The sequence below is a fragment of the Manacus vitellinus genome, unplaced genomic scaffold (assembly GCF_001715985.3).
Source record: "Manacus vitellinus isolate BGI_N305 unplaced genomic scaffold, ASM171598v3 scaffold_26_pilon, whole genome shotgun sequence".
Taxonomy (NCBI): domain Eukaryota; kingdom Metazoa; phylum Chordata; class Aves; order Passeriformes; family Pipridae; genus Manacus; species Manacus vitellinus.
In genome coordinates this window covers 9,275,291-9,285,257 of record NW_021939960.1, presented here as the reverse complement: position 1 = coordinate 9,285,257, position 9,967 = coordinate 9,275,291, and the positions used below count along the sequence as shown (strand labels likewise).

The 9,967-nt window shown below is 52.4% G+C and overlaps 1 protein-coding gene across 1 annotated transcript in view; it reads right to left on the bottom strand.

The window, feature by feature from the left end:
* The window catches only part of PCIF1 (PDX1 C-terminal inhibiting factor 1), a 9,290-nt gene extending 1,531 nt beyond the window's left edge, over positions 1-7,759 (bottom strand). Inside the window, exons 1-15 of the mRNA XM_029960421.1 lie at positions 7,493-7,759; positions 7,191-7,315; positions 6,604-6,741; positions 6,306-6,436; positions 5,914-6,068; positions 5,536-5,683; positions 5,254-5,337; positions 4,409-4,508; positions 4,067-4,229; positions 2,689-2,861; positions 2,188-2,274; positions 1,519-1,703; positions 1,331-1,424; positions 950-1,125; positions 7-196 (exon numbers count right to left, since the gene is read on the bottom strand). Of these exons, the coding sequence (XP_029816281.1) occupies positions 7-196; positions 950-1,125; positions 1,331-1,424; positions 1,519-1,703; positions 2,188-2,274; positions 2,689-2,861; positions 4,067-4,229; positions 4,409-4,508; positions 5,254-5,337; positions 5,536-5,683; positions 5,914-6,068; positions 6,306-6,436; positions 6,604-6,741; positions 7,191-7,315; positions 7,493-7,616 (2,073 nt within the window). The 5' untranslated portion in view covers positions 7,617-7,759. The remainder of the gene's footprint in view (positions 1-6; positions 197-949; positions 1,126-1,330; positions 1,425-1,518; positions 1,704-2,187; positions 2,275-2,688; positions 2,862-4,066; positions 4,230-4,408; positions 4,509-5,253; positions 5,338-5,535; positions 5,684-5,913; positions 6,069-6,305; positions 6,437-6,603; positions 6,742-7,190; positions 7,316-7,492) is intronic.
* Between the last annotated feature and the right edge of the window lie 2,208 nt (positions 7,760-9,967).

Sequence of the window (9,967 nt, the reverse complement as noted above, 5' to 3'; positions counted from 1 at the left end):
GTCCGCTGTGGAGGAGGACGAGGAGGAGGAGGACGAGGAGGAGGAAGATGAGGAGCTCAGGGTCCGGCCTGAATGCTTGTAGGCTGCAACGAGCTCCTGCAGCCGCTCCGGCGTGGGCTCCCACTTGGCAAAGCCGGCGCTGTTCTGCAGGAAGAGGACGGCTGTGTTGTGCACAGCCTTGTAGTACATCTCCTCTCTGCAAGGGAAGAGCACAGGCATCAGCACCTCCCCTGGCCCCCAGCACTGGACACCTGCTCCTCCTCTTCCTGCCTGCCATCCTTAGGACAAGTGTTTGCCCCTGTCCTTTCTCATTATTCTGAGGAAAATTGGAGGCACAGTGCAGCCTCGGGCAGTTCTGAGTACGGCAGAGGCTCCTGAGCTTTCAGAGGGAAGCACTCGTGCTGCAGAGCCCCACTGCTCTCTACCAGCATGTGCTGGGACCTCGCTGTCCCTGCCAAAGGGACTCAGCACAGTGAGTCATCACTCCTAACCAGGTAAGGAGAACTTCAGTTTTCATGCACTTGTTGCTTAAACAAGTTGTTGCTCAAACTTGTTGCCTCAGTAGCAGAGCAAGGGCCAGCCTGCCCCACTGGGGACTGAGCCCCCACTGCCCCTTGCCTCTGCTCCCCACAGTGATACCCAGCTGCTGCGGCTCAGCCGGCTCACAGGTCCAAGGGCTGGCAGAGGAGCACGGATCAGCACCACAGGTGTGACCTGTTCCGGCTGTACTCGTGCCCAAGGCACACATCTCTCACAAGCTCTGTTAGCAGTCATTAAACAGACATGGAATTCACAATGCTGTCTGCTCATCCTGAACACCCAGGGTGATGATGCGCTGCGTTTGTCCTTGCCTGCTCCCTGCTTCCCACTGATCTCAGCTTGGGAGAGGATATTTCTGTCACACAGCTTCAGAGCCGTGTTCCCAGAAGGATCTGAGAACAAAGCCTACTTTTTGCAGACGTGCTGGGACCCGCTGCGATACTCGTGATCGAAGGCCGGCAGGATGAGCTGGTGCCGCTTGAACTTGCTCTGCTCCATGCGGGTCAGGGCCGGCGTGGGGGGGTCCCGCCACTCAGGGATGAAGACAATGAAGGACAGTGGCTCGCTGGAGCTCTCCAGCAGTTTCTAGTGCAACAAGAAAAGGAATAATCTTAGCACTGGCTGAGCAATGACGTGTCTAAATGAGCCCTATGGAAAGGAAACGCTTCTGCTTCCAGAGTGGAGCCGCAGCCATCACCATCCTCTGCCCCTGCCCTCAGCCCCGCCATGGGGAGCACAGGATGGACGGCACAGCTCCATCCCAAACCACCTCACCAGTGAGCAGACATACCTCAAAGTGAGAGACCATGGCATCCATCAGCTCCTCACAGAACGGCGGATTTGCCTCAAAAGAGCCACTTATAGGGAAGAAATCCAGGCATGGGCTGGAGAAAGAGGCAAAGATCCCTATCAGTCCGACCTGAGTCATCCATGGGCACGCACTCACACAGACACACAGCAAGGGAATGTAAGACTCACCCCCTGGATCCAAAATACCCGTCTGTGTCCAAGAAGGCCGAACAGTACTGTTTAAAATAGCAATTCAGGGGCGAGGCAAAGCATTCAAAACTCACTCCAAAGAGCTTGTGGAGGGCTTCGAAGATGTGCACGGGAAGTGCCCCTTGCAGACCAGTCCCTTCGTACAGCCCCACACCGAACATCATCTGAGGAGAGCAAACCCCAGTGAGCTGTGCCTGCACTTGCTGTTCCTGCTGCTCCCTTCACTGACCAGGCACCCAGAGCCACACGTCCATGCACCCCTCCTCTAGGTACGCAGGGCCCCCTCATCCTTTCTCAAATTTGTGTAGGTCCCTGCATGTACCCAAGAATGCTCTTCAGAGACTTCCTCCAACTCTGGCCCCACGGAACCATCATTTTTCTTTTGTACCCCTATGAGCCTTCAGTTGCCCCTCAGAGTCAAGAGCTATTGAAGGTTTTCTTCACAAAAATCTTTACCCTCATATCAAGACTACAACCACTCCCCAGACCATATTCCTACCTCAGCACAATTGGAAGTAGACAACAGACCCAGTTTAAACCCTGTCTTGCTCCAGGCTCCCAGAGCCATGTCCCTTCCCCAGAACAACGACAAGTTCAGCTCCCAGTGCTGTCAAGGCTTTCTGATGTACAGCTGTGGTGAGACTTTACCTGATATCGACGGAGAAGGCACCAAACCCTGGGCAGGAACTTTTCAAAGCCCGAGTCGTCGATGCAGCTGTACCGATAGAGAAGCCACTGGAAGAGAAAGCCCAGACACTGAACACACCAGGAATAGACAAGGAATGGGATACACACATGTTGTGACAGGGAGAGGGATGCTGAGGAGCAGGTGGGCTCTGCAGGGAGGTGTGTCAGTACATCTGCTGTCACTGTGTGAGCCACCAGCTCATCACCAGCATGAATGAACCACCACACCAGCACATGTCTCTCAGCAAAGGCTGCCTTGCTGCGAGTATACAACATTCTGGCTGCACAGCACGTATCCAGAGCACACACCCAACAGCTGGGAAATACTCCCAGCAGGAGCCTAATCCCGACTAAGGTGAGAGCAGCTGCCCCCTTCCCTGTGGCAGCGTCTGACAGCTCTGTGGGGTCAGCTGGCCATCCTCTGCCCTGCCCTGCCCTTGGAGGCTGGTGCCCAGCCCTTACCAGCTTGCTGAAGTAGTTGCGGCTCACTTTGACCATCTCCCCCTTGTACCGCACACACGCCACGTTGTTCTCCATGTGCATCTCCACGCTGGGGAGTGGTGGGGAGGGGATGGCCAGTCTCACAGGGTAACAGTACACCAGCCTGTCCTGGACCTCAGGAGCTTCCACCTCAGCTACAGAGAACAAAGAGAAAGGCAGCCCATGAGAAGCCAAGGGCATTTGGGACCAATCTTCCTTCCACCTCAAACACACAGTGACCCCAATAAGGCTAAAGAGCAGGGTGGTCCTCCCAAAAAACACTGTGGTGGTCCCTTGCAGATCTCGTAGACAGCTACCTAGGTTCAGTGCTGATTCCCCAAATTAATTCCATCTCCCACTGCCAGAGCACAGAGAAGACCCACTTCACAGCATTTTCTCCATCTCTAACCCAGCAGAGCTGCAGATAGCACACAGCCACCCCAGTGTCCTGAGGCATGTTCCAGAAACACAAACACTCTCTCTGCTGCTACTGGTTCTATTTCAGTTTGCCCCAAAGTCATCCAACACACAGTAAAAATTCCAAGGCTGCCAAAATGCAGAAGGCAAAGGAATCTCCCTGCACCTTGTGGTTACCCATTGCCTCGGCATCAGGGAGAGCTCACAGGAGAGGTCAGCTGGAAGGAATCCCTGACTCAGTGGGGTTAGAAGACAAGCAGCAAAAACAATGGCAAAAGGCAAACACTGGGACGTGAAGAGAGTCTGAGGAGGGCCAGGACCCAAAAGGGAAAAGGACTACAAACAGTGGTGATGAAAGAAGTGGGGCCCATGGAGGAAGGAACAGGTGACTAGAGGCAAAAATACAGACATGAATTAGGAAGGAAGAGCAGAGAAAAGATCAAGGAATGTGACCTCTCTGCCAGGAAAGGGTGCACAGTGACATGCTGGGAGGCACAGGGGAGCACACGGTGCTCAGAACACAAGAAATGTGACAAATGAGAATACACAGAGAACACTTGGTGTTAGGAAGGGGATGTCAGCTGTCCCCAGGAATTCATGAAGCAGCAGAGCGAAAAGTAACGGTCCAGGGAAATGAACAAATGCCCTGTTCAGTGTGACCAGCTCCTAACAAGCTACTTCACGCTGGCAAATCACACGTTGATGGTATTTGATGTTACAGGCAGTCACAGCAACTGATGGAAGACAGTCTGTCACTGCACGGGCACTGTGTGACTGCCAGCTGAAGCCTATGCTGGAGGGGCTGTTTCTGACTTTGAAATCCCACCCTGTGGATGCAGAGCTGCCCTCCCAACAGGTGACACTCTGAACGAGGACAGACCACAGCACGAGGCCTTCGGCTGCAGTGCTGTACCCCTACAGATCTTCAGAGTTGGCTGCGTACCAGAGATATTGTTCTCTTTGAGTATGGCAAGATGCTTCTCCCGGATCCGCTTGACGTATTCCAGGGATATGTAGTAAATCTTACTACAGATGCCTTCCACGGAGTCCTTGGCTGCAGCAGACACGTGGGGCCCACACTGTTTGCGTAAGTGCTCCAGGCGGTCCTGCGGAACCAGAGAACCAGAGTCCCTCACACGGCCACCACCGACTCCCCGGGGGCACTCAGCGACTCTGGGCTGCTCTCCCTTGGCACACAGCAAAGAGAAGCAATGGCAGCTGTCTCCAGAAGGACCTGTACCTGTCCCCACGTGCCCCCCTCCCCGGCTCCCTGCAGGACACTGACCATGTAGTCCTCCTTGGAGGCGGAATGGTCCCGTCGCAGCCAGCTGAATGTGTCCTCCACGTTCCACTTCACCACCTTCCTGCTGTCTGGGGAAGCACTCCTGCAAAAACAGAGGCAAAATGTAACCCATGGCTGCACAGCAAGGTATTCCACCCCCCTGCAACGTTTTCTGTCAGTGTGGAATGTGGCCACAGCCACTTGATCAAGGCCCTGCCCTGTCACCTCCCTCCAGTTCTCCTTTAGAAAGTGCTTCTAGATGTTTACATTACTAGAGACTGCCATGCTCTCTCCAAAACTCAGTGTAGCTGGCTGCTGTCCTCTCTGCAACAGGAGAGGCCCACAAAACTTTTATCTGTCATGGCAATGGTCCATTTTGATGTTGCCTTTAATTTTCAAATATTGCTAGGAGCTTGCGACTCTAAGAAAACTACGCTGTTAACAAGGTTTTTCTTTTGCCCCATAAAGTTCTCCCCACAGTCTTCCTCAATTCTGTCCTGTGGCAGAACTGGCCACAAAAACCCCACCTGGTATACAAAATGCCACTCTGAGCTTGTTGCTCTGTAACAGCAGTGAGTGCTCAAGCACTCCTGTTTTTATCTCAGGGATGACAGATGACTTCACTGACTCTCACTTGTCTCCACACACATTCTGGCTTCCCAGCATTACATTTTACAGTAATGTCACTATCAAAAGATGCCTCCAACACTACTGCTTTTCTTCTACATGTTCTTAACACTGCTTTTCCTCAACAAAATTATGACTAGCAATGCATAAGGCAGGACGAGCAGCCCCTATAATCCTTTTCTCTTTTCTGAACGTGACAGCACTGCAAGAGGAGCTCCCACCTGGATTCAATCAGGCGTTTCGCAGCCTCGGCATACTTGAAGAGCAGTCTCTTGGCTTCCTCACGGAACTTGATTCTGGATAACCTGAGGTAAATTAAATTCATATGCATCAGTCTCACAAAGGCATGGAGGCCAGGTCCAGTTCCTTGGCTTTCCACTACCAGCATTCCACCACTTCATCAACCAAAGGGAAGCACCACAGCACAGAACCATGGCAGGTAAATCACCAGGCCAGACCAACACAGAACGATCCCAGTAAGGTGCCCTGTCTGTGAATGGTACCTGATGGGAATGTCATTCATGATCTCTCTGAACATGGAAGGAGACACTACTGGCTCGCAGTCACTCGGTAAAAGAGGATCTGTCCCTTTATCAACCACCTTCCTCTCCAACATCCAGCGATTAAAGGACTCCCTTGGGGGGTCAATCCCTGGAGACACACAGAAAAAGAGTTTAACCAACACAATACAGAGATGCCCAGAAGCTCTGGTAAGGATCATCACACAGAGTTCAGCCTAATCAGTTCAACAACCAACAATGTCACAGAGCACAACCATCACGAAAAGAGACCACAGGGACAAGACAGGCATAAGCCAAAAAGAAGATCACCACAGCACGGCAAGACTGAGAAGGAAATCAGGGAACCCAACAGAAACTCACCCTCTCTCTGCTGGCAGAGCTCACGGTAATGCTGCCGCAGCTTGAGAATAAGCTGGGACCGAAGCAGCTCCACCTCAGGGTGTGGAGAAAGCACTTCTGATGGTGCCCTCTGCTTAATCACTGCGTTTGTCTGAATATCCAGGTCCCAATATACTCTGTGGCAGAAGCAAATGTCATCAGGATGGCTAGATCATTCGCTGATTATCAAATATTACTCCTAAAGATGCTTCCTTGGGCTGTTTCACCAGCCAGGAAAACAAACTATCAAGACTCCTGGCAAATATATAGGGAGGTGTCATATGCCCCAGGTTCTTCTCCAAAGATATCTGAAAGCCTGTGCGTCTCTAATCCTCCATGGAGAAAGGAACAGAAGACAAATGGAGACAACTCACTCAGTTGGTCGTAGAAGAGCTGCCTGCTGTTTGTCTTCAGGTGAAACACACCATGCCTTCAAAACAGAGGTTCCTGGAATACTGGGCGAGCTGGGGACTGGCTGAGCAGCTTGGTTCCCAGGGACATCAGTCTGTGTGTGTGAAAGATGAATTACTGCACCACAGACACAGGTAAAAGGGAAGTGGCCTGGTAAACCAAACAGTGCTGTACCAGAACACCACGCAGGACACCCCCGAGAGCTCTCCAGCCCCCCTTGGTTTCAGGTTACACACATTTGTTTCACAGCACCAGACCCACCTTAGGCTTCTTCACACTGTTGCCACTTGGTGGAACCTCCTCCGAGAACCTCCTCTTCCTCTGCTTGCTCTCCACAGAGGTATCTGCCACCCCACCTTCCAGTGGCATTGGAGCCGCGTTCAATCCCAGAGGATCTGACTGTGGGAGTCCAAACAACAGCAGCACACGTCAGCTCACCCGCTGCCACCGCAGCGTCCCGAACAAAGGTAGTAAGCTCTGAACTTCCCATTGCACTGCTCCCAGCTCCCACGTGGATGGAAATAAGGACACCACTATTCACACCAGCACAAAGCTAAAAGATTCTCCTCTAGACCTGTGTCTGCATGCTTTTTTAAAAGACTTGGATGAGAAAAACGCACCACAACTCCCCCACCTGAGTGTTCTTTCAGCATTGCACACCTGGAACAGCACCACCTGAGGGTGCACCTGAAGGAGGAAGATTTTGCCAAAACCACGCTTCAGAGCGAGGAGCTCTGAAGGCACAAAAGACCCTCCCACATCTGTAATCTGAAGTCCACAGACTACGGTCCCTGCTCCTGCAGAACATGCCAGTGCTGGCGCAGCCCCCGAGGTGAGTGTGCACTTACGATGACATCGTGCTGTCCCAGCACAGGCATTTCCCACAGAGACTGGTTCGTGAAGCGATTGAAGTAGTAGGGGCGGTTCTCCCGCTTGCTCCAGCACTTCTCCCAGCCAGCCTGCACCAGCTCATCTGAGAGGACAGAGGGAGTCAGGAGAGGAGCATCCTGCACGACAGCCCTGCCCTGCAGGTCCCAGCTCTGTCACAGCACACACACAGCATACATCGTTCCCAGCCTCCCTCGGCAGCCCCGCTCTGACCCCCTTCCTGCTCCCAGGGCCCTGCAGAATTCCCAAGGGCAGTCTGTACCTGGCAGGTCCTGTACCAGGCGCATGGGTTTGGGGGAGCTGGGCTGGTTCTGGTTGGAGGTGCCAGGTGAGTGACTCATGAGAGACGCTTCCTCCGCAGGGCTTCTGTGATTCTCATTGGCCATTTCTCAGCAACCACACTAGAAAAAACAGACATAACATGCAGAATTATAGCAGGAATGATCCCAGATCCACACAGCTGTAGCACTACAAGTTCATTCTGACAATAAAACGAGGATTGAACCAGTACACACAAACAGCACCTCAGCCCTGAAAAGCACCTGTTATCCTGGACACAACCATCTATGAGGAGTGCTGAGTGTTAAATGGGGCCAGCCAGGGTGTTCTTCAGGCCAGCATTCAAAATATTCACTTTTCAGCTAAGTCTCACCTAAGAGTGGAACATCAGGACTGAGAGTATAAAAAAATAACATACACTCCTCTGTGATTATGTGTCACCTTCTGCCATGCCAATACCACCGGCCATGTCTGATCTGTTATCCTCAGAGACAGTTTAAATCAACACTTACCCACACATAACTGCACATCATTTAAACAAAAGGCTTTAATTAAAAAAAATTCTGCTACATAAAATAGCCCTGGAGCTTCACTAACAACTTCTGTGGTTCAGAGAACCGCAGGCTGGGCGTTGGGACCTCCCAAATTATTTTCCTCCGTATGTCCCAGGCCCACAGTAACTGCTTGGCCTCAGCCAGACTGTTTTGGCCCTTGGTGCTTTTTCATCTGCATAACAACAGTTATGCAAAAGAAGGTCTGTTGGAACAATAAAGCTCCTCTTAATCATAATCTAATGTTGCCAGCTGGAGAGAAACAGCCAGGCTTTTCCTCTCTTAGTCACCACTCTTCCCCCGGGGAAGTTTCTGAAACAGCTCCGCAGATTGCTCCTCTCTGGCAGCCCGAACACACTGGCAATGAACTGGGGGGAAACAAGGCATTTTACGTAATTCCCAGCTACCTCGGATACCAAACTCTATTCAGGCCTTGGAGACACCCCACAGGACACACCAGCACAGTCAAGGCAGCAGCAAAACAGTGCTGTGCACAGCGTGTTGTTCACCTGAGCACGGCAGTAGCCGGAAGCAGAAGCCGCGTATGGCAGCTCTTCAGTAAAAGCTCTGGATTTCTGTGGGCTAAATCACTCGGATTTAATCACCTTTGCTGCCCTTCCTGTGCATAAAGCCCACTGGCTATTTCAGCAGAGCAGAATGGCAGGAGGCAGCAGCTATCTGTAGCTCCGCTGCCCACAGCACCAGCTGTGGAATCAGTGCTGAGGAACTCAACCCTTTCAGCCCCTCAGAAGATGTTTCCATCCTTCCAGGCAGTGTATGCAAGGAAAGGTGTGGGACACTGCAGAGTTTGGGTCTCTGCTGAGGAGCAGGCAGGTGACAATCCCCATGCCTGCTGCAGAGTGCTGGATGCAATCACGGGCCTTTAACAGCCTCAGCAGGTGAACGTTGTGCAATTTCACACTGAACTCCAACCCCGCCATGCCCTCACAGTCACTTCACAAAGGTGCCAAGGTGAGCCAAGCCAGTGGCAGAGCAGTCAGGGTGGCAGCCTGACCCCTGTCAAGCTGTGGGCATAGGGACTACAGGGACCCCAAGGCAGGAGCCTCACCCGGCCGGTGCAGAAAACTCTGAAGGATGTTTAGCCCCTCCTCCTACTCAAACTAAAACCACACGTGCACATGCACCTGCTGCTGTGTCCTGCACGTTGCACAGAGCACACACTGTATTGAACTGGTATGTACTGGGGGGACCAGGGTTCCCAAAGGGATGGAGGTCAGTATACAGACAGCACTGGGCACCGAGCCCTGCCCAGCCCGGATGGCACACACCAGCTCCAGTGACCTGCCAGTGTTTTTCACCACCTATCGCTCAAAAGAGCTGTCAAATAGGGTCACTGGCTCTGCCTTCTCCCATTTATGGATAAACTGGAATGGGGGAAGTAGCCAAGAAGCTTTATCACTTGATCAGTGTTGATGAGTATTAAATCCAAGTACCCTTAAGGTCTGGGAAGAGGAAACAGCCAAACTAACAAGAATCCTGGCAGAAGCAACTCTACTTTTATGTAACTACACTGGGACTTAGACAGTGACAGGGATCCAGAGGAAGCATTTTGTGGTGATTACGGAATGTTTTTATACACCATGGCAATGCATACAGTGCTTCACAGACACGGTACAACGCTGTCCCTGCCCAGAGAGCTTACAACCTAGAGCAGCAGCACAACCGGAGACCACAGCGAGGGGTAAGGAGACACAGAGTAAAGAAGTACAGCAAACAGGACCGGTATTTGTTTCCATTTCACCGAGGTAGGATTTTGTACAAGACAACAGCAAATGCAGACAAAGGAGAGCAGCGACAGCCTCCCGGGACACCCCCGCTTCCCCCCATCCCAGAACCGCGGCTGCTCCAGGAGGCTGGGAACCAGGCCACCGCCTCCCCCGTCGGTA